General features: G+C 40.4%; 1 protein-coding gene across 10 annotated transcripts in view; it reads right to left on the bottom strand.

The window, feature by feature from the left end:
* NRXN1 (neurexin 1) overlaps positions 1–27,768 on the bottom strand; it is a 1,216,111-nt gene that overhangs the window by 717,081 nt on the left and 471,262 nt on the right. For 4 of the 10 annotated variants that reach the window (XM_023735242.1, XM_023735250.1, XM_023735255.1 and 1 more), the window contains 2 exons: positions 23,974–24,275; positions 20,662–20,823 (listed from right to left, as the gene is read on the bottom strand). In XM_023735242.1, coding sequence (XP_023591010.1) covers positions 20,662–20,823; positions 23,974–24,275 — 464 coding nt within the window. Of the gene's footprint in view, positions 1–20,661; positions 20,824–21,829; positions 21,875–23,973; positions 24,276–27,768 lie in introns of those variants that run through there. The other 6 variants (XM_023735226.1, XM_023735234.1, XM_023735221.1 and 3 more) reach the window with 3 other exon arrangements.

The raw sequence follows: 27,768 nt of genomic DNA, 5'->3' as shown, positions 1-27,768 counted from the left end.
TTAACATTATTTCCCCCAATTTCTATTCAGCATCCATGTTCACACCTCCCATGCCTTCTTTTGCCTAGCCATATGGACTGACTCCAGATGCTCCCCCAGCACACTGTGTACTGTTGTACACCGTGCCTATGTTCGAGCGGTCTTCTGTTTCACCTTTGTATTGCCCATGTCCTTATGCACTTGGAGATAGCCTACCTTTCTTTCAGTGCCAAGCTCTAATATTACCTACTTGGAAAAGACTTTTTGGCAATTTCCCTCCCCCTTTTCCTCCTCTCCCTACGCTGTGTTGTCACAGAATGGGGCACAAAGTTCTATTGTGGAACTTACCACACTTGAATGTAACTTTAGCACATCTATTCAATGATTACAGAACATCTACTATGTCCCAGGTTCTAGCACTAAAAATATAAGTCAATATCCACACTATCAAGGAAATCACCATCCAGCCTTTCTCAACCAGAGACTGTATCTGAACCACAGAACACAAAAAATTATTTGAGTGACTATTTTCTCCATTCTCCCAAGAAGGATACATAACTAGCACTATTACACACAATGGATGTTTTAGGGCATTTGGGTTAGTCTTGGGAAACCCCAGTTCAGCAAATAACGGTACAATTACACTGGAGCAGTAGCAATAAGTGCCATGATAGTTCAAGGTGATAAATTCAAGATAGGTGGAAAAGCAGACTAGGGCTATCTAATTGCTTATGTGCTTGTCTCCCCGTACCATGTCTTATTCCCTTTTGATTCTCCCTTAGTACATCTTTGTTGAATCAAAGGCAGTGGAATTAATTTTTATGTTTATGGTTTATGGGTGGTGATGAGGAAGGATCTTGAGAACCTGGCCAAGACAGTGCTAATTATCCACATTTATAAACACAGCATCTAAATCAGTGCTTGATATCTAGTTGGCACTCAAGGTTTGTTGAATAAATGTAGACATTCAGAAGGCTTGTTACTCTAGGATCTTAAGTACTATTTAAAGACAAACTAATATGAATGTAAAAATCTTTACTAGTGTCAACCTACATGGCTGGGTAACCTACACCTCCTGTGTTATCTGCATTTCAAAGGCAAAAAGAAAGAATTTATTACAAGTGCAAATAAAGTTTTGTAAAGTGAAAAAATGCTGCATTTTTTGAGGGGAAGTATTTTCGGTGTTATTCTATTCTAATAAAGCCAAAGAAATGTAATTTGAATATATTTTCAAGAACAAATAGCCTCTGGTTTCAAACTGGGTTTAGGGAAAGATGATAGGAAAAGATACAGAATGTCACAGAATTCTGGTGTCTTACAGCCATTTTGAGGGCATCTGCGCTATTCTTTCTCACAAGAAAGGTCTGCAGCCACCTCCCTACAGAAAGAACTGTCTTTTCACAAACATACATAGGTGCATGCTTCACATTCTTCCCGGGAGTACTGGTGTCCCCACTGATGCCAGCTAAAGCCATCTCTTTGTTCTTGTAATCACCAAGAAAATTCCAGGCCAGGTGCTTCAGTTTGGAGAAGTGCCATACTTCTTCCATGCCTCTAGGGTGCTCTTTGTAAAATTCATGTTGCATAAGCAGCATTTCCCTAAATGGCTCCTCAATACCCCAAGTCCCCAACTGTTCTAATTTATACCCAAGGAAGATTTTATGCCCTTTAGGGCATAAACTATTATATGACAAAGTTGTTAAAATGGAAATATATAGAAATCGGTTTATGCTAGCATACTGCGGTAATATAAAATAATTCTGTATAAACCATGGCCTACAAAAAGAATATATATGGAATTTAGCATAAGAATATTACCATGCAGAAATGATAATTAACCCAAGTAAACCTATACACAGCGATTTTCAGCATTTTTGCCAGGGAAATAATTTTGCTATGAAAGCAGGGCTCTACAAATCAAATGAAAGCATAGGAGACCTAGTTTAAAATTGTTATTAAAACACATAGGGATTTTATTTTAATAGCCATGGGCTTAGTTCTAAATATCTCAGAATCAAAAGCTTATTACTTGCATAGTAAGTACATTTCATTCCAAGACTGTACCTGTCCCTAAAAATTGTCCCTGCACGTGTCTTAGTAGCCAATCTGCCCTCAGTGCAATCAGATGAAAAGATCCTGACTTGCATTTCCTGAAAGAAAGCAAAGCCCGTCTGGGGGTTTGGAGGGACTGAGCCTTGGGAGAGTGTCTGTGGGATCTTGGCACTTGGAGACACTGAGGCTCTAGCTGAAAGCCTCAGAGCCACTACTGATCTACTAGGCTGCACACTAGTTTACATTTTAATCTCTCTAAAATCTGGATCTCAGTTGCCATTGAGGTGTGTCCTAGGTTATTTGGCAGTTGTTATTGTGTGTGTGTGTGTGTGTGTGTGTGTGTGTGTGTGTGTTTTCTTTTTAGTGCTACATAAAATAGTTGTGCATTATTGTCAATGATTATCAGTTTGCCATTCTGTGGTGGCTTGTGTATTGCTATGATGCTGGAAGCTATGCCACTAGTGTTTTAAATACCAGCAGGGTTACCCGTGGTGGACAGGTTTCAGCAAAGCTTCCAGAATAAGCTAGCCAGGAAGAAAAGCCTAGTGATCTACTTCCAAAAATTAGCCAGTGAAAATCTTATGTATAACAATGGAATACCATCAGATATAATGCTGAAAGATGAGCCCCCTAAGTTGGAAGACACTCAAAATACACAGCGGCTGCAACAATGCACTCGAGCATATCAACGATTCTGAAGATGGTGCAGGACCAGGCGACATTTTGTTCTGTTCTACATGTTCTGTTCACCATGAGTTTGAGGCCACTTAGTGGCAACTAACAACAATAGTCAGTGATGTCAATAAGTGGTTGACGTGCTCTGGCTCAGTGACTCTCAAACTTTACCGTGCAGATGAAATCACTGGTGATCTTATTAAAATGCAGATTCTATTTTAGTAGATCTGGGAAGGGGCATGAGTTTTTTTCTTTCTAACAAGCTCACTCCCAGATGATGCCAATGCTGCTGGTTCGAAAGCAACACCATAAGTAGGAAATCGCTTCTAAGTGGGCTATGAGTCATCTATGGACTTTTAAACCACCTGGAGTCTTGTGGTACGGTGGTTAAGAGCTTGGCTGCTAACCAAAAGGTCGGCAGTTTGAATCCACCAGCTGCTCCTTGGAAACCCCATGGGCTAGTTCTACTCTGTCCTATAGGGTCACTATGAGTCAGAATCGACTTGATGGCAATGGGTTTGGGTTTTTTTGTTTGTTTAAACTGCCTAAAAACTACAGCTTTTAGTTGCATGCTGTTATTTAGAAATTGTCCCGATATGTATTCTATGTAATTTTATATGTTGATTATAAACTGAATAATTATTAAATAATAACTAAAACATGTTAATGAAGGATTGATTTCAATCCTTGATGATCATATATTTTAGCCTGGGGTCCTTGGGGAAGAAATATTAAGGAAGAAGGTCAATTTACTCTTACAAATAAACAGTTAAGCCTCACACATGAGATTCTTCTTGGTGTATAGGTGGTGAACACAGGCAGAGAATACAGCAATTGTTTTTGAAAAATAATGGTAATGGAAATCTGATGATGCTAGCATCCTTTAAAACTAAAAGAATTACTTGCATTTGAACTATAACAAATAAGGGACACTTCCCAATTCAATTCCTTGAGAAGAGATCCTTATTTTTTTTCTAAGATTTCTGAGTTTCTCAATCATCTTTATTAACTTTCGGTAAATTAGAAGGTAGATATCGTAATTTAGAATAGAAGGGGAAAGCATACAGGGCGTGGGGTCAATAAACAGAGATTGTTTCCTGATTTATTTTACATATTCGTGGTGTGGCCTTGATGATGTTATAAATAGCTTGTGATCTCCAAGTTCATTCAATTTCCCCTCAAGGTTGTTAGGGCAGTTATATGAAACAACTTTTTAAATGAGGTAATACATACAAAATCTGATAACTCATTGTCAGGAATCAGGGCCAGCTACATAATTTGTGGGGCCCTTTGCAAAATGAAAATGTGAGGTCCCTTGTTTGAAAATCACTAAGAATTCTAAGATGGCAACAGTGTGGTATTAAAGTGAGCACAGGACCCTTCTACGTACAGGGCTCTATGTGACTCTAGATCACATATCTGAACTAAGCCCTGTCCGCAATATAAGTGTAGCTAATACCCACCATTTATTAAGATATTATACCAAGCACTACACTGAGTGTTCTATTACATAGTCTCACTTGATCATTTCAACAACAACAACAAAAACCATTGCCGTCCAGTCAATTCTGACTCATAGTGACCCTGTAGGACAGAGTAGAACTGCCTCACAGGGTTTCCAAGGAGTAGCTGGTGGATTTGAACTGTCAACCTTTTACGCCACCAGGGCTCCACTTGATCATTTAGAGGTAAGGAAAACGAACACAGAAACCTTAAAAAACTTGTCTCAGGTCACACAACTATAAGTCTAGACAGCCAGGATTTGAACTCAGATTTGTCTGGTTCCAAAACCTTTTATCTTTAACTGTTTTCGTATAATGCCAGTCTATATAATGTGTTATGTTAGCTCCATTTGGTTCAGCAATAGAAATTTAGACTTAGAAGAATAGTATTGTGGCACACCCAAGTTCACATAGCTAGTCAAAGATTACTGTCATGAATTGAATTGTGTCCCCCAAAAAATGTGTGTAGCAACTTGGCTAGATCATGATTCCCAGGTTCGGCAGATAAGCTGACAGCTCAAGTCCCAAGAACGGGAGATGAGACGACAGGAAGCAGCCGCAGGATCCAGAGAGAGCAAAAGGCCAGAATGTCTGCTTATATACAGATGTGGGCCACACCCCCAAGGAGACTCTCTTTCATCTGACTGGCTACTCACAGTATATTCGATCATGGGAGTGATTACATTAAAACACGGGGAATCATGGCCCAGGCAAGCTGACACACAATCTTAACCATCACAGTTACATACATATGATACATGTGTATGTGTGTATGTATGTATTTGAAAAACAATTCATTCATCATAACCTTGATTAGATGACCTATGTCAACCTAATCTTCTTGTATCCCTGGAACTCCACACAGAGCCTGATACATACTAGTCACCGAATACAAAGGCAACTAAACAATATCAGAATCACCAATTTCTCTGTGCACAAAATATTTTCTCAACAAAGATACAAATCTCATTTTCCTATTTTTCAAAATCTCATGCTTCTGAATGAAAACAGAATTATTTTCATTTTAAAGTAATTAATTTGTTTTAAATGTGTTTCAATAATGATAATTCTCCTGAAAGAACACCAATTAACGTGCATAGGAACAAATTTACTCCAAACAGAGCACAGTGATCCAAAGAACTAAAGACAAGAGTGCATTACATCATAATAGAAATTAAGAGGATATACAAAACATTAATTTTGTTTTGGATGGATTTCAGATTTTTTTAAATATGGCTCAAACTTAGTAAAGTACAAACTTGCATTTATAGTGAGCTTTTTTTTCCTTTGTCTTTGCAATATGTTTTCTGATCTCTCATTTTACTTTCCCTGTTGTTTTCCAATTCTGTGACTGTAACTAAATTATTGTGCTTCAATCCCAGATAATATCATGCCCATTATAGAGCTGAGCAAAGAGAGATAGAGAGGGTAATTCAGCTTACTCTGTTATCTTTTCTTTGAAATTATTTCTGATTGCCCCTGGATAACTTAATCAAAGTTTTTTCATACATCTTTTGTGGAACTTGTAATTTTCTGTTTCTTTATCCAGTGCTCCCTCAAGGTTGTTCCTGAGTGTATTGTCTTATTTACCTATGTGTCCTCAGGGTCTAACACAAGACCTGGTACGTACTAGGCATTGACTAATTGAATGTACCCCTGCAAGTGTTAATGTGAAATTGATGGCAGCAATTTAAACAAGATACTCTAGAAGGTGCCGAAAAGAAGAGAAAGCATTCAGTCACAGACATTGTTTATTACTGCCTTCTGCCGGACTAAAAAATGTCATATTCTATAAAATGTACCAAGTCCTCAGAATTCAAATGTCATTGAGCCCCCTACCAGACCATGTTATGCTAGCTTGATATTTGAAAGCACTACAATTCATTATGCCAACTGTTGATACAGTTCCAGGCTATGAGGCATCTACCAAAAGGATGGGAAATAAAGATCTGTGGGTCTCCTGGAAGGGAGGTCGCTATGTTCAAAAAGCTGAACTCCAGACAAAGACTCGCCAGATGCTCTGTAGACTAAAGAGCTGAGGTCCAAGTCCTTAAGGTCTTGAGCAGATGGGACTCCCTAAACCCAATCTTGAAGAGGAGTGTCTATGGAGAGCTGTCTGATTTCTGCCCCAATTGCTTATTTCCCTTGGACCCAAGGCTACAATGCACAGAGCAAACTTACTCTTAGCAATGTATGAAGCCAATGCTTTACAGAAATTCGGAAGTACTCCCACATGTGTTTTCTGTGCATCCCCATTCCTATGGTTGGCTACAGTGTACAGCAAATTAGGACACAGATTATTAATTTACTTATGTCCTTAGAAGGGGAAAAGCGTGCAGGCCGCTAGGGTAGGGCAGAGGCTCAAAGAGACAACTGCTCATACCAGTTACAATCGTGGGAAAAAAATACTAGTGGAAGCTCATATACAACCAGAATCCATAAACATTTCCTACTCATTTCCCTCTCCGTTAGGCATCCCTTTTTCCAACATCCTTGCATCACACACTACATTTTTGTATTTTCTTTCCACTCAAGGTTTCCTCTAAGTTAGTTTCATCTAATTTCACCATTATAGAAATATTGAGAATGAGTGGAAGAGAGGTGAGATTCCACTACTATTTAGGGAAGCAGGATAGAAGAGCAGTAAGGGCAAGAATTCTGCAGTCAAGTTATATGGGTTCAGATGTTGGCTCTCCTACTTACTAATTTTTCCTTAGGTCAGTCCCCTACATAGCCTTCTTTGTCAAATAGGGATAATACTAGCATCTGACCGTTGTCATGGCCAGGGCATTACCTTCGGACATACTAAGCACTACAAAAATTATGGTGCATCCCTCTATGTAATTTAATAATAAAACAGCGATAAACCCACTGTCACTAAGTCAATTCCAACTCATAGCCACCCTATGGGACGGAGTGGAACTGCCCCATAGGGTATCCAAGGAGCAGCTGGTGGATTCAAACTGCCAACCTTTTGGTTAGCAGCCGACTCTTAACTACTACGCCACCAGGGCCCCAAAATACCAATACTAAAGAGAAAATGCAATGGAGTCCACAAAAATTTAGATTATTTTCCCTCCACTACTCCTTTGCTGATATGTTTGAAATACTTAACATCAAAATCTTTCACCTCAGTTTTATTTATTTATTTTTAAATACTTTTAGCCTGTTGCTAGTGCCCTAGACACATGCCTGTTTGGTAACTCACTAGATGTTGTGGGCATTATATGAGAAATAAAAAAGTTTTAATACATTATTATTACTGCTCTGGAATATACTCCCTCAACCCTCCAGGGATAGCCCCGCCTTTTAATGTCCTTGTGTATCGTGCCTAGTATGATCAGACGCATGGCGAGGCATCACAAGTTTATACTACTGCCTGATCTAGTTTAGACAATGTGCCCTACTAGCAGGAGCCCTGGGGCTACATGGGCCAAGGAAATCCCTGAGTGGAGCAAACAGTTTGCACTCAACTACTGACCTAAAGTTCTAGCAGTGGCATAGAAAGAAGGGCCTGGCATCTGCTTCCGTAAAATTTACAGCCAAGAAAATCCTATGAAGCTGTTCTACTCTGTAACACATGGGTTCACCACGAGTCGGGATTGACTGGATGGCAATGGGTTTGTTTTTATTTTTTTATGTTTTTTTTGATGATTGTAGCTTTATTGTGTGTGTGTGTAAATGATAGAGTAATCCAGTATAGTTGCCTTGTATTTATGTGGAAAAATATTCTTGTCAACAAAATAATGATGGCTAACTTCCCACTGGGAGCCCTGGTGGCACGGTGGTTAAAGACTCTGCTGTTAACCAAAAGGTTGGTGGGTCCCACCAGCCACTCCACAGGAGAAAGTTAGGGCGTCTGCTTCTGCAAAGATTTACAACATTGGAAACCCTATGGGGCAGTTCTACTCTGTCCTCTAGAGTCACTATTAATCGGAATCAACTCGACAGCAATGGGTTTTGGAATGGGAGCAGGAGTCCTCAACCCAGGGATGGAAAAGTGAGACCAGGGTCCAATCCCACAACTCACAGCCATGTGTTCTGCCAAGGCCTCAGAGTCCCTCATCTGCAAAATGGAAATATCATCATTAACATTATTATTACCTCACATGGATTCTCAGGCAGACCAAATGAGCTAATTTATGTGAAAACATTTTGCAAATATATATAGAGAGAAGTTTGATGTCTTATGTGATGACAGTTACAAAGCACAGTACAACCTAAGAGGAAATACTCCCAAAAGGAAAGGGGAGTTTCTCACAAGAAGCTGTGGAGTGCTGTCCTGAAAACGCAAGGAGGCAAGGGTAATTGGCCTCTGCATTTTAGTGTTGACACTTTATTGCAACAGAGGAGTTGAAATACATGTCAGTATTTCCATGATCTGAAAGAAATTAGGCTGGGCCTAAAATAAATCAGGTTAATGGCACAAAGAATTTGTCAAATCCTTTGACATTTCCATAAATTCCATTAAAAACTGCCATCTTCCTTACTTCAAATCAGGTGGAGAAAATTTATTTTCTCTCTAGACCTGAACTTCCCAAAACACTGCAGGCCAATTTGCCTCCTTTCCAGCTGAGCTAGAGTCTGCCTCGGGGAAGACAGCCCAAAGCAGCTTGAGAATGTTCATCCGCAAGGCATCCTCTCTACAGCTTGCTAAAGCAGTATGGGATAGCCTTAAAATTTATTGTGGTTATTACAAGAATATGACTGTTTTATGAGTCAACGCATGCCCATCCTGACCTTTTCCCAGCACAAACAACACTCCAGTACAGAGTGAATACCTGACTCAGCCTGGTAGACTTTTCATATGGAAGTTAGCCTGTAGCCACAATCAGTTGTTTTCTCAAATGCTGAGCACCCACTGTGTTTCAGCCCGACCAATGTGTGAATCCTTATGTTAAAAGAACTCCTTTGTATTTTTGTCTAGTCTATTAATCTTGGGTCATTAGCAAAAGCTACCTTAAAATGGTTCTTTCAAGTGAAGACATATTATCAAACAAAATCAAGGTATTATTATCTCTAGTTACATAGGAATATAAAGAGTAGTATGTGATCTCTATGGAAAATGTCTAGGAAAAAGGTGAAGCAGAGAGGCAAAAAGCAACTCTCTTTCCTAAATAATAATGAGGCAAATGGAAAGGTCAATGTAAATGAACTGTAACGTGCTACCTACCAATATATAGACTGTGGCAACATAATAAGAAATAAAAGGCAGAAAGTATCTCTAGGTAACTTAGGGACTCCAACAAGGAAGAACCTGGGGAAATTAAAACTGGGGACAAATGTATGTAATCACGACGTTGGGGCCCATATAAAGGTCCCTGGGTGGCGCAAGCAGTTTGTGATAGGCTGCTAACCTAAAAGTTGGTCCTTTGAGCCCACCCCCCCAGCACCATGGAAAACCTATGGAGCATTTCTCCTCTGTACCACGTGGGGTCGCCGTAAATCAGAATCAACTCGATAGCAATGGGTTTTGGGGGGCCAACTAAAGAATGGAGCAATGGCATGACCTCCTCCTGGTAGGTCACTTACTACAGAGGCCCTCATACTCAAATGTGGGGATAGAAACTCGTATTAGCGCAATTTTAATCTATTTCTGAAGATTTTTAAAAGAAGTCCTCCCTCCTCCCATGTGGCATTATTTCACAGACGTCACTGAAGATCTTCTTCCTCTCCAAATTCCCCACTAGGTCAAATTTCTCCAGTGGGTCACAACACTTTTTACTTCCAAATTGGGAAAGCAACTTAAAATGCAAATTTTGCTGTGGGTTTTTGTTCTTCCATGTAAATGGCAAGGATTCTCATCCTTCCTGAGCAAAGAGGGAAAGAAGAGAACCAGATACACCATGCACGAACACTTGAGAGTCTGCATCTGATGAGAAGGTTCTACCTCAGAAGGGGAGAAATGGAGAAGTCTTCACAGTTTTCTAAAGTTCTCTGTTGTTCAAGACAGAAAAATAGAAACTAAGCAGCCTAGGGTACCCAAGGAGCGCTGGCGGCACAGTGGTTAAGAGCTCTGCTGCTAACCAAAAGGTCGGCAATTCGAATTCACCAGCTGCTCCTTGGAAACCCTATGAGGTAGTTCTACACTGTCCTATAGGGTCACTATGAGTCAGAATCGACTAGACGGCAATGGGTTTGGTTTTTTTGGTTTAAACAAAGGAAATATGTCACTTGTTTCCCAGTTGTGGATCCTGACACACTGTGGATTTACAGTATGGACACTTTCCACGGCAGAGGGTGCTATGCTGATTACATCTGGGGACTAACCATCTTTTCCACTGTGGGGGAAAATGCTTACATATGATAGGATCTCTTCTGAACCTCAGCCACCTCATGGCGGCTTCCAAATTTTTCACGTTAAAAGTTTCTAAATGTAATTAAAGCCTGAGCTGATCTAATTAGGTGGATGAAATTTTCAGTAGGGATTTAATTCCCCTTAGCGTTTCACTTAATTTTTTTTTTCCTTCCAGAATCCTTCCTTAGGCAGATTCCAAGCAATCCTTATCAGCAGCATTCTACATTACCAAGCACAGGCAATGTCTCCGCTCCAACAACTGCCTGTAAAACCTCCAGCAGGTACATAGGTCTTAAATACATTTCAGATAAAGGACTCTGGGTTATTTTATTGGATACACAATTCCTTCCTACCGCTTCCATTTCATTTTCCTACTACAAACTAGGTAAAAGAATGTTCACCCTGCAGAAAGGAAATTGGCATTTGCAAGCATTTTGGAGACACAAAGAGACTAAGAAATGCATAATAGCAAGAGGAGGTTCTGAGGGAGAGGAATGGAGCAACAGCATGACCTCCTCCTGGTAGGTCACTTACTACAGAGGCCCTCATTGTCAAATGTGGGCATAGAAACACTTATTAGTGCAATTTTAATCTATCTTTGAATGTTTTTTGAAAAAATCTCTAATGAGCACCTTAGGAATCAAGCATGACTCTTTTTAGACAGAAAAAAATGTTTCCCAAGGAGTCTAAGGAGAATGGGCAGGTCTGTAGACTCCAAACATCAAATGGAGATCCTCAGGTTACTTCTTTTTCTGTAGAACCCCCAAAGGAGTCCCTTGGTGGCACAAATGGTTAAGCTGCTTGAATATTAGCAGAAAGGCTGGTGGTTTGAAACCATCCCGAGGCACCTCGCAAGTCAGGCCTGGCAATCTGCTCCAGAAAGGTCACAGCCTTGGAAACTGATATAGTTATCTAGTGCTGCTATAACAGAAATATCACACATGAGTGGCTTTAATAAAGAGAAATTTATCTTCTCACAGTTTAGGAGGCTAGAGTTCCAAATTCAGGGTGTCGGTTGCAGGGGAAGTCTTTCTCTGTTGGTTCTGGAGGAAGGTCCTTGTCCTTTTGAGCTTTGGCTCGTGGGCGACCTTCATGTGGCTTGGCATCTCTCTTCCACCATCTCTGCTCTGCTTGCTTGTTTAATCTCTTCTATATCTCAAAAGAGATTGACTCAAGATATACCATACACTAAACCTGTCTCATTTACATAACAAAGACTACCCACTCCTAAATGGGATTATAACCACAGGCATACAGGTTAGAATTTAAAACACACATCTATATATATTTTTAATTTTATTGTGCTTTAGGAGAAAGTTTACAGTGCAAATTAATTTCTCATTCAAAAATGTATTGTTTTGTGACATTGGCTGCAATCCTGCAATGTGTCAGCACTCTCTCCCTTTCCATCCCAGGTTGCTGGTGTCCATTCATCCAGTTTTCCTGTCCCTTCCTGCCTTCTCGTCTTTGGTTTTGGGCAAGTGTTGCCCATTTGGTCTCGTATACTTGACTGAACTAAGAAGCACGTTCCTCACTTGTGTTACTGTTTGTTTTATAGCCCTGTCTAATCTTTGGCTGAAAGGTGGACTTCAGGAGTGGCTTCAGTTCTGAGTTACCAGGGTGTCTGGTGGCCACAGTCTTGGGGTTCCTCCAGTCTCCGTCAGACCAATAAATCTGGTCATTTTTCATAAATTTGAATTTTGTTCTACGTTTTTCATCCACTCTGTCTGGGACCCTCTATTGTGATTCCCGTCAGAGTGGTCAATGGTGTAAAACACATATTTTTTGAGGGACAAAATTCAACCAGTAACATTCCACCCTTTGGCCCCCCCAGATTCATGTCTTTGTCACATTCAAAACACAGTCATCCCATCACATCATCTCACAAGCCTTAAATCCACTCCAGATATAACCTGACACTATGAATTCCAGTAAAGTTCCATTAGTCCCTAAACTAGCCCATGCCAGAAATGGCCCACCCTGCATGCACAGAAGGACCAGCTGTGACCACGAATTGACCTCTACAGAGGATGCAGCAACAGGAGGAACGAATCAGAAGGAAAATTGTCACCTGGACCCTATTCCAAAGTGAGAAGTCTGACAAGAACCACACCACCTCCTGTTTCCTAGCCATCTTCTAGAATTTTCCCTCCCCAGTATGCCTGCACTACCACCATTTTGCTGCCCAAATCACATATAAGCCCTGCTTCCCAGTAGCTCGGGAAGTCGAATCTGGGGAACTTCCTCCTGGCTCCTTGCTCTGCACGCTGAAATAAAGTTACTTTCTCTTTCTCAAAGACCAGTGTCCAGATAGATAACTGGCAAGTCTGAGCACGCCAGACAAGGACCCACCTTCCCAGGTTGGGTAACACAGGTCCAAAATCTCATTTTCTAAATCATCCCAATCAAATATGGGCGAAACGTTAGGAATATTCTATCCTGGGGTAAAATTCCTCTTCATCTGAGAACCTCCGAAATCCAGAATACAAGTTATCTGTTTCCAAAGTCCAGTGGTGAAACAGGCACGAGGTAGACATTTCCATTAGAAATGGGAGAATTTGGAGGGAAAGAAGGGATAACTGGCATCAAGTACGTCCAAAACCCAGCGGAACAGTTTATATTGGCTCTCAAGTCTTGAAAATAACCCTCTGAGACCAAATAGGCAATTGCTGCACCTTGCAGGTTCTGGGTGTTGGCCATGCCCTCTGGATTCTGGGTGGAGGTCCCTTGCCCCTGGGCTTCAGGTTTGCCTTCCAGGCCCACTTGGACAGCAACTCTGCTCCCTTGGTTTTGGGTGGCCCCATTCTCCTAGTCTGTCTGAGTGGCGACCCCACTCCCTCAGCCCCAGCAGGACCCATTCTTGTGCTCCTTTGGCATGGAGGCCCCGCTGCTTCTGCTTTGGGGGCGGCCTCATCCCCCTGACACACCTTAACTACAGTCCCACACTCTGAGTGGTAAAGATCAGACTCTTTGAAACCTAGGAGGCTCCACCCTTTGATATCCAGGAGACTATGGCTCCACCCTTTGGGACCAAGGCAGCTCTACTTCCCATGCTCCTTCCAACAGTTCAGCTGATCTCTGAGCCGCTCCAGGGATGGTTATTTTCTTTTCTTGAAGGACAACAGGTGTAGCTCCTTTGGCCTGTTTCCTGCCTGTAGAATTCCAAGAGGCAGACAGTGTTCTCTCCTTTCCTTCTTTCTCTGTCCCCTTCAGTCTAAGCTGATGGGTTTTCTGCTGTGGTAGTTGGTTAGATCAGTCAGTCACAGGCTTAATCTCTTCAACAAAAGTTTGTGTAGCCATGTCAATGGTGAAAATTCTAGGATAAGTGTCCTTAGTTTGTACAACAGAATTTTCCATATCTTTAAGTTTTGTTTTCATTTTTCACAGTTCATTTTTAAGTCCATCTCTTTCCTCTCACATTTTACTACAAGCAGCAAGAAGAAACCATGTGGCCCATTTAAGATCAAGTTCATCACTTAAAAGTTTTAACTTCCACCAAACATTTGAACATAATTCAGACAAGTTCTTTGCCACTTCATAAGAAGCATCTCCCTTCTTCCATTGTCCAATCATATGTTCATCATTTTCTTTTAAAGCCTCAACAGAAGCACATTTAGCATCCACATTTCTAGCCACATTCTGTTGCTGGAGCCATATGTATTCTCTAAGACAATAGAGACTTTCTCTATAGCTCTCCTCACTTCCCTCTGATCCCTCACCAGAATTGCCTTTGACGTCCATAATTCTACCAACAGTCTCTTCAAGGCAATCTAGGCTTTTACTATTAGGCACCTTGAAACTCTTCCAGCCTCTACCCACTACCCAGTTCCAAAACTGCTTGCATTTTTTAGCTATCTGTTAGTGCAGCACCCCACTCTTCCAGTACCAAATTCTGTCTTAGTTATACAGTGCTGCTGTAACAGAAATACCACAAATGGGTGGCTTTAACAAACAGGAATTTATTTTCTCAGAGTTTAGGAGGCTAGAAGTCTGAATTCAGGGTGCTGGCTCTAGGGGAAGGCATTCTGTCTCTTTTGGCTCTGGAGGAAAGTCTTCACCTCTTCGGAACTTCTGCTCCTGCGTGATCTTCGTGTGGCTTGGCATCTCTCTTCCCCCGTCTCTGCTCTGCTCACTTGTTTAATCCTTTTATTTACTGTTTAACCCTTTTATTCGACCCAATTATTTTCTGATTTGAATTTTTTGTTGATACCATGTATTTTCATTAATGGAAGCATGCTGAATCACTGAGTGTGTGGTGGTGCAGTGGTTAAGAGCTTGGCTGCTAACCAAGAGGTTGGCAGTTTGAATCCACCAGCTGCTCCTTGGAAACCCTATGGGGCAGTTCTACTCTTTCCTATAGAGTTGCTATGAGTCAGAATCAACTCAACAATGGGTTTGGTTTTTTTATAAGTATGGATTCTTTTTCTTGCCCCTTCCCACAAGCTTACCCTAATTGTTTAGTGGTACATATGAAGTACCACTAATTATACCCCAGAGTCCCCTCTGGGGTCTACTGGTACATACGTGTAATAAATAAAATCTTTCAAAATTCCTATTTTTCCTACAAAAAATTCCAATACCTCATACAATACCCTGTGAAAACAGTAATTTGTGGCACACACCCATTTCTTTGGTTTCACAGAGTCATAAAGACCCCTGCCTTGTGGCAACATGTACTGCTAATGGTACAGCAGCTTCTCAATAAACCCCAGAGGCTGAAAAATTTCATGGTCACTTAATGTACCACAGGGCATGAAAAGGTTAATCTCTTTTATATCTCAAAAGAGACTGACTCAAGATATATCCTACACTAATCTTGCTTCATTAACATAACTACAACAACCCTTTCTCCATAGGATTATAACCACAGGCGTAGAGGTTAGGATTTAAAATACATATTTTGGGGGGACACAATCCAACTCATAACAAAACCCCTATGCAACACAATTCTACTCTGCACGCATGGGGTTGCCTTGATTCGGAGTCAACCTGACAGCAACTAACAACAGCAAAAGGACCTCTAACTCTCTCTCGTTGTGGTAGTCACTCAAAAACTGCTTGTTAGAAAATTAAAGGATCAAAAATTCTTAAGCAAAAATATATTTTTGCTTTTACTCAAGGTTATCAAAAATGCAAAGAATACAAACAAGTGTTACTGCTAAAGCACAAATCACGCTGCTTTTGTAAAAACAAGACTTTAAAAACACATATTTTTAAAGACCTAATGACCTCCAGGAATTGCATAGATATGGGCTGTATGTAACGGTATCACATTATTTACGATTTTCCTTTATCTTTTCTCAACTGATATCCTTGAAAGCCATGTTTGGTGAGCACAAACATTTCTTCAAAGTTTTTTGATTAATTTATGATGAAAATATAAATAATTTTTAAAAAAGGACTTTGACCTCTCTATTTTATATTTATGGCTATTGAAAGTTTCTTTTAATTTTTAACAAAGTATTATATTAAGGTTAGGTTTTTGCCTGATTATTTTTAATTTTATTTTGCAAATTGATAATAACTAAAAAAAAAAAAAAAAGGAGAGACTTTCCTATTGAGTTATTTGCTCTACATGCAAGCCAAGTTTCACTCCAAACAGACATCATGCTGGATAGAAAAGAACCTAACTTACTTTGAATGAACATTAGATTATGGATTATTTCAACATAGTCCAGTAATTTTCTTTTAATTCATTTATTTTTTATATTTAAAGGAATCAAGATGTGAACTAGTGAGAGTATTAGGCTGTCTCTATATTTGTAACCTGAGCAGCATCATTTTACAATAAAATATCAAGTCATTCAAATACTGGATTTTATCTGACAGAGTTTTGTGTTCTAATCCTGCCTTTACACCTTCATTGTTTTTATGAGGCTCAAGTAACTTCTGTAGGTCTGTTTCCTATCTGCAATCACTTGGAAAATGATTTCCATGATTCCTCCTATTCTAAAAAAAAAAAAAAATACCATTAAGTTTGACTCTAACTCATGGTGACCTCCTGTGTGTCAGAAACGAATTGTGTTCCATGGGGTTTTCATTGGCTGATTTCTTGGAAGTAGATCTCCGGGCCTTCCTTCCAAGGCACCTCTGGGTACATTTGAACCTCCAACCTTTCAGTTAGCAGCCCAATCAACAAAACATTTGCACCATCCTGGTAGACTCCCTTCCTATTCTGACGTTCCATAATTTTGTCCACAACATGTTACTACAATCCCACCCACCCTGCCCTCAGGATTGATCATCCATAGAGTGATTACATACTAAGATTGAAAACAAAAATTGTACAAGCCAAAAAAAAAAAACAAGAAACCATAATTAAGGTTTTAAACGTGCAATGTGTAATTTCCACATGCTAGAAAGTCCAAGCTAGAGTTAAGTGAATTCACATAGACTTACTGCTGAGAGATGTGGTGATCATGATCTTGAGTGTGTTCCTCTCTTCAATAACTCTGTTAAACTAACATATCTGAACCAAGGTGATTTAACTCAAAATCTATGATACTTTGCCACTATTTTATTTCAGAAGTAGGAAGAGCAGGGCATTCTAAACAAGTAATAATTCAGACATGGATGAAAACTATGAATTCTCAAGAAGCCCTCCGACTAAGGTATGTTTTGATACACAGGCAAATTCTGCCAGTCTTCTTCTACTCTCTAATATGGCAGGAGGAAATAAAGTGAAAGAGACTGGACAAGCCAAGAAAAAATGGGCAGGGCTTGCTAAAACACATACCCCAGGCTATGGAAGAACAAAAAATGGGAAGCGTCCAATAGTGTATCCAAAACCTGTAGAGGGAATAACATGATCGAGTCATCATTGCATGGACTCAGTAGCTACCAATGACATCTAACTTGGAAGACCACCTGACTTCTTTTTCACCTGGCTTGCTTTTGCTATGGTGATTCTGTTACATTTTATAGTTGATAGGCCAATATAAAAAGAGATTAATATTGAAAAGAGATTAATTCTAAGGTATATCAACTCACAAATAAAGACATTATTTCCAGATAAGTATAACTGTAATTTCAGATCAAGGCAATGAACTGCAGCTTCGTGCACATAAAAAGTCATATCATCCATGCTGCACAGTCAGAGGACCATGTAGTTCAGCTGAACTCAGTGTCCAGAAAGGCCTCTTTACCTAGATTCCAGTTTGTATTGGTGATCCTTCTATTCCCATTCCTTTTCCCAGTCTGTCTCAGGATTAAATTGCTATAGGTAAGGCAGGACGTAGGGGCTGATTGCGAACCCTGGTAGTACAGTGGTTAAGAGCTCAGCTGCTAACCAAAAGGCCAGCAGTTCGAACCCACCAGCCACTCTGCACAAGAAGAGACCTGGTGATCAGCTCCTGTGAAGATTTATAGCCGAGGAAACCCCGTGGGGGCAGTTCTACTCTGTCCTTATAGGGCCACTATGAGTCAGAATTGCCTCGATGGCATACGAAAAGCTTCAGTTTCCTTGTCTGAAAAAAACACGGAACAAATTTACTAACCACCTTGTGGGGAATTGTAGTGAAGTGAGTTCCATTATGTGAACTTTTGCCTTGGCTCTTTGGAAGAACAGCTTGAGAGATTTTTCCCCTAAGCCCTGAGGAGTTACCTTTGTGCTAGTTTTCTACACTAGAAGGTTTGTTACTTTTGCCCAGTTTGATTGACATTTCCTGGTAAGCTGTGAACAACTTGATGGTTTGATACTGTTTGTCTCGCGCTGGGTTGCAGGCTGCCCTGTGATTGGTATGCACCTTGCAGAGATTGGTCATTGTACTATGCAAATGAAGTGACTATGGTCCACTGAGGGGATTGGTCAGTTTGTGGCCCTGATGGAAGGGCCATGCCTTGAAATTGACAAGCAGTTTGCTTATATAAGCAGCCAGCCCCCGCCAGAGGTTTCAGAAAGGAGAAAAGGTGAGAGAGGCAAGAAGAGAGAAAAAGCAGAGAGAGAGAAGGTGGGGAACCTCCTAAAAAAGCTGTAACACAGGTCAAGGGCTGTAACACTGAAGACAGCGAGAGGCCTGGAAGGGGCCCTACAGCAGAGCGGTGGTGAAGGCAAAAATCTGCTGCTGGGAATGCAGCTACAAGAGCTGAACTAAGTTGCTACACTGGCTGTGAGCTGGGTCAGCAGTGGAGATGCTGATGGCACGGAGGCCAAAGGCAGGGAGGCCTGCACAGCTGAGAGACGGCCAAGAGGAGACCTTTCCTGAGGCAGCTGACAGGACGCCTGTCCTGAGGGGGCCCCGAGGAGGCCTGCACAGCTGAGAGGGGTCCTAAAGGGCCAAGAGGCCTGCCTTGAGGGAGTCGAGAGGAGATCTATCCTGAGGGGGCTGAGAGGAGGCTTGCACGACTGAGAGGGGGTATGCGCGGAAAAGAGGCCTGTCCTGAGGGGGCCCAGAGGAGGCCTGCACAGCCAAAAGGGTACATGCATGGCAGAGAGAAGGGTCTGCTTGCTTGCATGGCCAAGAGGAGCTGAGAGAACTGTCCTGCACTAAAGAAGGGAGGGGTGTGCTCTCCACTTCAGGGGAGCCTTCTGGACTTTGCCTACATTCTTCCTGATCCTGATCTTGAGTTGTAGCCTGTTGATCCTGATCCCAACTTGTACCCTGTTACTTCTGTAATAAACCACGTAACTCTAAGTATAGTTTCTGAGTTCGGTGAGAATTTGCAGCAACCAGACGTGACCAAAGAGTGCTGAGGGGAGAGGGAGAGGCCAGTGAAAGAGACGGAGTGGTGCAGCAGCTTGGAGAATTTGGAAATCTGGGATATATTTGATCTCTGCCTCCTAGGAGTTGGCTTTGTGCTGATTCTTATATTTGGAATTGCTCATATAGGAATCCACGTAAAGCTCTTAGGATAGCACCAGGCACAAAATAAGAGCTCTGAACATTTAGTACTATCATTATCAGCAGCATCATAATGATAATGATTATATAACAATAATTATTATTCCCTACACAGCTCAACACAGTCCTGTGTCATACCACATATTTGTAAAGAACAGAGGTTCCTCTTTGAGGGACAGTCAACCTGGGTATGGGTAGATTCAGCCTTTCAGACCTGCATATCCTTGTATCTGCTGAAACTAGAGCATACTGAATCCACCTTAGGACTGTTCTGTATATAGCCACGTACGAGGCAATTCAACAGCCAGTATTTTCACGTAAATAAAAGACAGGGAAGGATAACTCAGCAGTGATGTATCTAAGCTACTGGGTTTGTTTTTCACTGAGGCTTACCTGAATCAAGAATGTATCATGAAAATAATTTCTTTCTTTTTTTAGAATAAATCAAAGTGCTTCGCTACTTGCTAAAAACACCTCCAAAAAATAATAAACTAAACTTTATGGTTTAGGAGTCCATATCATTAGATGGCAGCCATACGGTGTAAGAGAAATCTGTTTCCAGTAGCCAAAAGAAATTGGGTTATGCCTGAATGAAAACTGGCAGCCTTTCTGGAAAAATAATAAAGTTGAAATTCAGGGTCTTCCTAATCCTACTCTCCCCACATCCCACCAAGCTCCAACCCTATTCAAAATTGCATCAAACAATGACAGATGGAAACAAGGCAGAAATTCTTGATATCGTTTAGTTATCCTGAGAGTTTTTGCTTAGGTAGATATTAAGTGACGTCACCAGATCAGTGAAACAGCTTCACTTCCTTCAGAACATGGTTAGAACACAAACAAAATTGTTTCATTATACAAGACTCACTATTTTAATGTAGTCTCTCTTTCTCTTGTAGCCTAGTTTTTATCTTCCTTTTACCTGTAATTCTCAAAAAAACTCGCCACTGTAGATAACATCTGTGGACCTAACACCTAAGGCGTTTGCATAGAATGAACAAGGTATTTAGCTTCACTTTAGACCCAATGTCTCTTTTTGTTTGACTTCCTTTTATAGCTAATATACAACTGCCTATGTAAATCTCAATTATTACACACCAACCAGGAAAAAAGAGAGACTTAATCCCTTCAGAATTTTCTTTGAGCTGCCCTCCTCCCCTGCACCAAATCCTACGTAAACAACAGTAGAATATTGAATTTAAGGTTGCGTCATTGGATTCTAGAAACGTCAGGTCTTCCGCAAAGGCACTTTCAGTCGGCATCTGAAATGATGAGCTTATGAGGTAGGAACGGTTCTGGTAACAGTGATATTTACCTCTTTGAGACAGCCCATGAAGTTGTTACTGACTGGTGACCCTGGCAGGTCGGCTGTGCTGGGACTGCCTCCAACATAGAAAAAGTCATCAGACCCCAGCATGGTATAATCTTCTTGCGTGTAGCCCGTTGTGGTAAGAATCCCATCCACTGATATTGTCACCTAGATAACAAAGCACAGGGAAAGGACACGCTATACTCAGACCTAGATACTGTAATCCTGGGATATGCCTGTTTTGTGTTTTGTTTTGTTTTATATTTTTGTTTTGCTCTTTGCTTTTTTTTTTTTTTTCTGTTTGTTTGGTTTTTATTTTTAGACCTATGGTGGAACCCATTTTCATGTCTGTTTGAGGTTTATTCTTGGATTCTATTCAACTAGGCCTACAAGATCTAAACTAGTTAGAGAGAGTTAACTGATTATTGAACTAGTGTTAACATCATCCCTACTGCAACTCAAAAGTTATTTAGCAGACACAAAAATGGTGTTAGTAAAATGCTTCCCAGGTTAGTTTTGCTGGTGTACATGTTAGTAAAGTAGTCGTCTGCTATTAACTAATACAACGTGCACCTCGTTAACATAAAAGGCGCAAGCTATTCCAGCAACGTCACTGATTGCACTGTTGAGCAGCAGATGTTCAGCATGCAAGTGCCTAGGTCCATGCCAGAGGGGGCGGGGAAGCAAAACAACCAGGAGAAGCGGCCCACGCCGATGTGCACGTGCAGGAGGGACAGAACAGTTCAGAAAGGAAAGGAAAGAAAACAGGGAGAACCAAGGGAAAACACTGCTTGGTGATGACGTAAAGATGAGTGGGTGTGGCATCTCCATCATTCCCAAATCAAGTTTCCATGCCATGCATCATGAATAGTTAGGGACTGGCTGAGCCTGCGGTCACTCGGGCCAGCCACCGTTTTGTCTTATCCCGTGTTAACCACAGCTGGATGCAAAACGTTCGAAACGTTAACGATGCCCCTACAGGTGAGTTGGAAAACAGAAGTTGACAGGAACAGATAAAAAATAAGAAGGTCAACAACAGACGAAAAGAAGGAGGTCAAAGTAAGCAGAAGAGTACCAACCGCAGTTCCTCTTTTGTTAATGATGTCTACAGTTAAAAGAAAGAAAGAAAACACACGGCAAACCCAAAATAAGAAACAATTAGAATGATATCTACCGAACAATGTAGTTTGTTTACCATAGCGTGTCCAATGCCTGAGTGCTTTGTGGAGAAGGGGGGAGAAAGGAAATTAAAAACTGTGAACAGAATAACGATCGTTACTTAAAAAATATGATGGTCTCTACCATGTTAGTACATTTTTTTGATTCAGGTAACGGTTAGTAAAATGAAACATTCCATGAATGACATGTTAGTTATTAAGCATGTTAGTAACATAGAAAAAGGGCAAAAAAATTTTACAAGAAAAAAGCAGACTAACAAATAGGCCTCCCACAGAGGTAATATATTTCCTGTCATTATTGTTCATAACTTTCTGCAAGACAGAATTAGACATACGGCAACGTTCCTTTTGTCTTCCTGAGTACATCTGACAGACATTTAAAAAGTCTAAAAGGGATTCGGAGGCGGAAGCTCATCAGCTGACCACTGCCGCCTAAGCCTGTATTTGATCCCTCCCCCACCCTGGCCCACCCCAGCCCCAGCAAATTAGTAGGAATTGGTTGGCATTGCCCTGCTACTCAATTTTACAGCATACAAGGACTCGTCCTCAACTCCAAAACTTCCTTCGGTCATATTGATGGACTTTAAGGTCACAGTTTACTGCAATGAGACAAAGCAAAGATCCTGACACATAGAATGAGTAGAATGGATTTGTTTTTAATCTGTCCTGCCACACATGCACCCCAGCTGTACAACTACAGTTTCCTTTGAGCTACCAATTCGCAGTTTAGTTTGTAACCTGAGCAAAGGCAAATCTAGAAAGCGGGCTCCCCAAGCCCCACCCTTCCTTCTGTGCTTCTCTCAAATGGGCCTTCGGTCTCTTGGTGAGTATCTGAGAGGAAAAAACATAAAATAAAATAAAAGGAAAACCAAAGAGACAGACTTATAGGAAACTCGTGGGCTACAGCTACTCTGGCAGTGGGCGACCATCTCCCAAGGCAGTTGTGAAGCATGCGGGACCCATCCCATGTCAAGAAGGCGTCTGGAAGGTCTTTGGAGTTCTCAAGGACCCTTGTTTTACTGGCCTGCCTTAGCTAGACTGAGTCTGCATTCCTACAGCTCCTTTTTGCTTCTCTAGCTGGGATAGTTAAAGCCTTTCAGAAGCGGGAAAGAAAAGGTTAGACAGGTAACAAACAGCTCAGAAAGAGAGGGCTGTTTTAGTAAAGTAAAACTAGAGACATTCCAGTTATTCTGCAACTGTCCAGAGAAACAACAAATATGTTAAGGATATTAGTTTGAGATCAGCAGGTATGGCAGAAAAATTAGTCACTGTCAACACTTAACAAAATGATATATTATAAAATATCATAAATTTCAAATGATAACCAAAACTTACAGTGTTCCTTATATAGGACAATTGGTTTTCCACTTTCACCTGTACATATACTGTAAGAGTATGCCTCAGCTAAAAACATACAGTATATGTGGACCCGTGGATTTACTAAAGAGTTCCGGTTTTCCTAGTATCCAGTGCCTCTTGCAAGAAGTTTTAAAAAAATATGGTCAAACATAAACAGGCACTAGAAGATGAACCAGCCTGTACAGCGTCATCTGGGGTTTAACTTAAAGTGTCTGTGCTAAAAATGTCTGCATAAACAGACTCTTTAGGGGATATGGAAATCCCCCGAAGTCCTTTTCCCCCCTCAGGGACTTTTCATGTCCCAATTTTAGGGGTGGCGATGGGGAGGGAGTAGGGATTGACACAATCCCAAATCACAAACACACTGTTTCTTTGATTACAAAAAAGGAACTGTGATTTAATGACCCCAGTGTGCATGCTTCCAAATGATAACCATGAAACTACATTTTAAAATCAAACAAACACCAAAAAAAAACCAAACAAAAAAAAAACTAAAAACACAACAAAATCACACACATCACAGAAAGGCAAGTCACAGGGATATCCTTGCAGCCCTCTGGGAAATTGTCATATGTCACTGTATCAAAATACCAGTTGGGCCCCCAGAACTTTCTAGATATGCCCCTGCTCAAGTATGGCAGGAAGATTCACCACAGAAGACAAGCTAATTTGTAAGTGACTCTGAGGAGCCGTGTACCGTGTTGTTAGGGTTCTCAAGTACCACACACACAGCTGTAGCGAGAAACAAAACCAGTTACTCTCTTATCCACTGCGCTGTTACCTGACGCAGATTCCTGGTGACTTTCACATCATGCCAGGCATTATCATTAAACTTTCCGTTCACTGGCTCCACTAGTGCTTCAAAGGCCCCTGATCCCAAATTAATGACCAGAGAGACAGCTCCATTTTTCAGGGCAAGATTGACATAATCAGCCGATTTCCCGGTGTGAAGCATGAGTCCATTCCTCTGAAGGGTTTTAAAGGATAGAGTTATTTCATCACTGCTGCTTTGAATGGGGTTTTGAGACAAGTCGTAGCAGAAGTATTCAGATCCCTTGAAAGTAGCAATATATTCTTCTTTTCCTAGAGGGAAACAGATAAATAGATGCATAAGTAAAGACGTGTATACTATGTAAATCAGCAGATCATAACAGAAACAATAACTAATCAGCCCCCAAATTAACTCTTTGCTTAATTAACATTCATGACAAGAGCCCGGTTGAAAAGTTAAACAGTACTGTAGGTGGCAGTATATTTTTAAATATGTATTTTTAAATAGACCTCTTCAGCTATTGGGCCATCAACTCCAGTAACTAAAGCTGACATTCTGAAAAATACAATTATTTTTTAAGTATCACTGAAAGAGCTCTGATCAGAGAAAGTAGCTTTGTGATATTTCCAGGGCACGAATCAGATACCAGTAAATGCATATTGGATGGTTCTACTTTGTTGCAACAATGGATTTCAACCTTGTCTGCAACATTCCCTCCATCCAACTGAGGCGTTATTTTAATTTTCAGCGAGACATTTATATTCAAAGATCTTCTCAATGAAGAGCCAACTATTTTCATCACTGAGAGACCACAGCAGATTATCTGGTGAGGGAGTTGAGAGAATGAAAGAAAAAACAAAAAAGAATTTGTCCTGGAGGAAATAGATTTCCTATAGAGCATGTGCATTTTTTCCTCCCGGGACAGAGGAAGCAGGGCTAGAAAGTCTAATGAAGTCAGCTAGATTGTTGATTCATTCCCTGGTCTCGCCAAGCAGATGGCAGGGCTGGCTTTTATGGGACTGGTAAGAATGCCAGCACATCATCATGGGGGTAGCATTTAAATGAAGACTCAACGTTCCCTCCACATTGCAATTTTTACCATACCCAGGAATAACAATGTGGATCCGATGAGATGCTAGACAGATCAAACGGAAATGTGACTATTTGGGAAGAACAATTTTCTCCCACGGATGAACTGAGTTTAACCAAAGAAAGGTTATAAGCAAAAGGCTCCCTCACTTCCTAGGCAATGATGGCATGTTGTCAAGAAAAATCAGGCAGTATGGTCTGGAATCATCTTCGGATAAGCTATAAACAAAGAATTATGAGCAGTATTGGAAAACTGAAATCCCTTTCATCTGGTCATACAGCGTCTCTCCTCTGCCCACTGGTGGGCTCACAGACCTGCAAGCATCACACTCTCCCCCTGCCAGAAGGCTTTTACTTCAGGGCTGTTTTCATTTGATAGTCAAATAATCCATGTCCTGGCACCAGAGCTCAAATCAAGGTTCCAGCTCACAGTGCCAAATGACCTGACTCTGGACACAGAAACAGAAAGTGGCCATTGGTAGGCAAAGCATGGCATCAAGGAAGACAGTGCCACCTGGGGCATTTCACAAAGAACTGAATCCCAGAAGAATGGTGAGTGACTACCAGTCAACCATTAGCGAAGACGAGATCAGGCCACACCCACCACATCCTGAATCAGAGCCACAGCAAGGATGACCCAGTCAGTACTAGAACGTCCTTCCCATCCAAGCCCTCAAAGTATTGCCTGAGCACCTCCCAAGTGCTAAGGTCAACACTGCGCTTTAGAAATACTGGAGTGAACAAGGCTGATTTAGTTCCTGTCTCTGAAAGTTCACAGGCCAGGTGTCTGCTTCCCTGGTCAGTTTAATATGGCAAGTGGCTCAGTACTGGAAGCCACCACAACGAAATACTTGTGATGTAGCAGGAAAAAAAGTGGGCCAAAATATGAACTTAGATCCTAGCTTGGCCACTTGCTAGCTATGACACTGGGGGCAACTGTAGCATCTTTTTACATCCAAGTTTCTGAAAATGGTTGGTGACATCAATCTTTTCGGATAGGTGTGAGGATAAAATGAGTTAATGCCTTTACAGTCATCTGGCAATGTTGGTGAGCACTAGGAATGGTAGATGTCTTCCTCCTTATCTGTCCAATGTGATAAATGTCATAAATAATGTAAAACAAATAGTGTAAGTCATAACTGTGAAATGCTAGAATGTTTTCTTTAGGATCAGAAACAGGACAAGGATGCCCATGACTAACATTTCTATTCAATATTATACTTGAAGTCCCAGCTAATGCAAAAAGATTAGAAAAATATCTGAAAGTCATAAAGAGTACAAATGAAAATAATGTCATATTAGCAAATATTACTGTATACATTGATCAAAATAATCTACAAATCAATTTTTGAGCTTAATAAGGTATTTTAGAAAGATAACAAGATTTAAAAAGATCTGCATTGTCTATGTACTGGAAACAATCAATATTTTAAACATATATGAATAGACCTAAAGATTAAGTAGAACTATAGATTCAATTAAATTCCAATAAAAATCTCAATGGATTTTTAAAAATGCATTTGAAAAGCTGATTCTAGAAGTTCTACGGCACAAAAACAGGGCCCCCAAAAGCCAAAATATACCAAAGAAAGATGATGCAGCCACTTGCCCAAGTAGAGGCAGACATTTATTAGAAGATTATGGCAATTAAGAGGATGCATGAGTTAGATAAAAGGAGGAAACTAAAGATAATCAAACTCATTCCGTATGGGAGACTAACATGAAGTGTAAACTTCATTTAATTACAACAATTAAAAAAAAACTAATATAAAAAAAAAAGATAATCAAACTCAAAATATTCCTAAACATATATGAAAACTTTATATCAAGTCAGCCATTGCAGATAATTAAGCAAAGAATGGCTTAGTTAATAAATGGTGGTGGGACAACTGGCTATCTATAGGAACAAAGTGAAATTGGATCTTTACATCATTTTGTTCACAAAAATCAGTTCTACATGGATTAAGGATATAAATAGGGAGGTAAATCTGTAAAATTTTTGTAAGACAAAAAATTATGTTCCTGAGACATGGGAGGTTTATTTGAATAGGCATAACAACACTAAAAAATATTGATAAATTCAACCACATTACAATTAAGAATATCTGTCCACAAGGAGAATAAAAAGTTACATAAAATACTAGGAGAAAATATTTTCATTTCATATCAAATAACAAAGAACTAAAATCCAGGATATGTAAAGCACTCCTATAAATCTATATGAAAAAAGACAAATGATAGGAAAATGGGCAAAAGGAATGTACATCCATTTCATAGAAAAAAATATATCCCTATAAATAAATAATGTTCAATCCTAGTAGTATTCAGAGAAATGTAAAAATTGAACTATATTCAAATACCATTTCACACTCATGAAATTGAACAAAAATGGAAAAAATATATAGAAAAATTCCAAGTTTTGGCAAAGCTGTGGATAAACAGTAATTCTTATCCACTGCTAATAAGAGTGTAAAAGGTAAAACCCTTTGGGAAGCAAAACGGTATTACCCGGGATACTTAAACTGCAATTGCAGGGACATACATCCCAGAAAAACTCTTGCATGAGTGTGTAAGAAGGCATGTATAGGACTGGCCATAGAAGAATGAAGGCAACACTGGAAACAATCTAAATGGCCATCCACAGAAGGATGGATATCTTAGTATAAATGTATGCACCGAAATGCTACACTGCAACAAAGTCAATGAACTACAGCT

Source organism: Trichechus manatus, unplaced genomic scaffold (genome assembly GCF_000243295.1).
Source record: "Trichechus manatus latirostris isolate Lorelei unplaced genomic scaffold, TriManLat1.0 scaffold00005, whole genome shotgun sequence".
NCBI lineage: Eukaryota > Metazoa > Chordata > Mammalia > Sirenia > Trichechidae > Trichechus > Trichechus manatus.
Note: the sequence above shows the minus strand (reverse complement) of the source record. Positions and strands in the feature narration are given on the sequence as shown.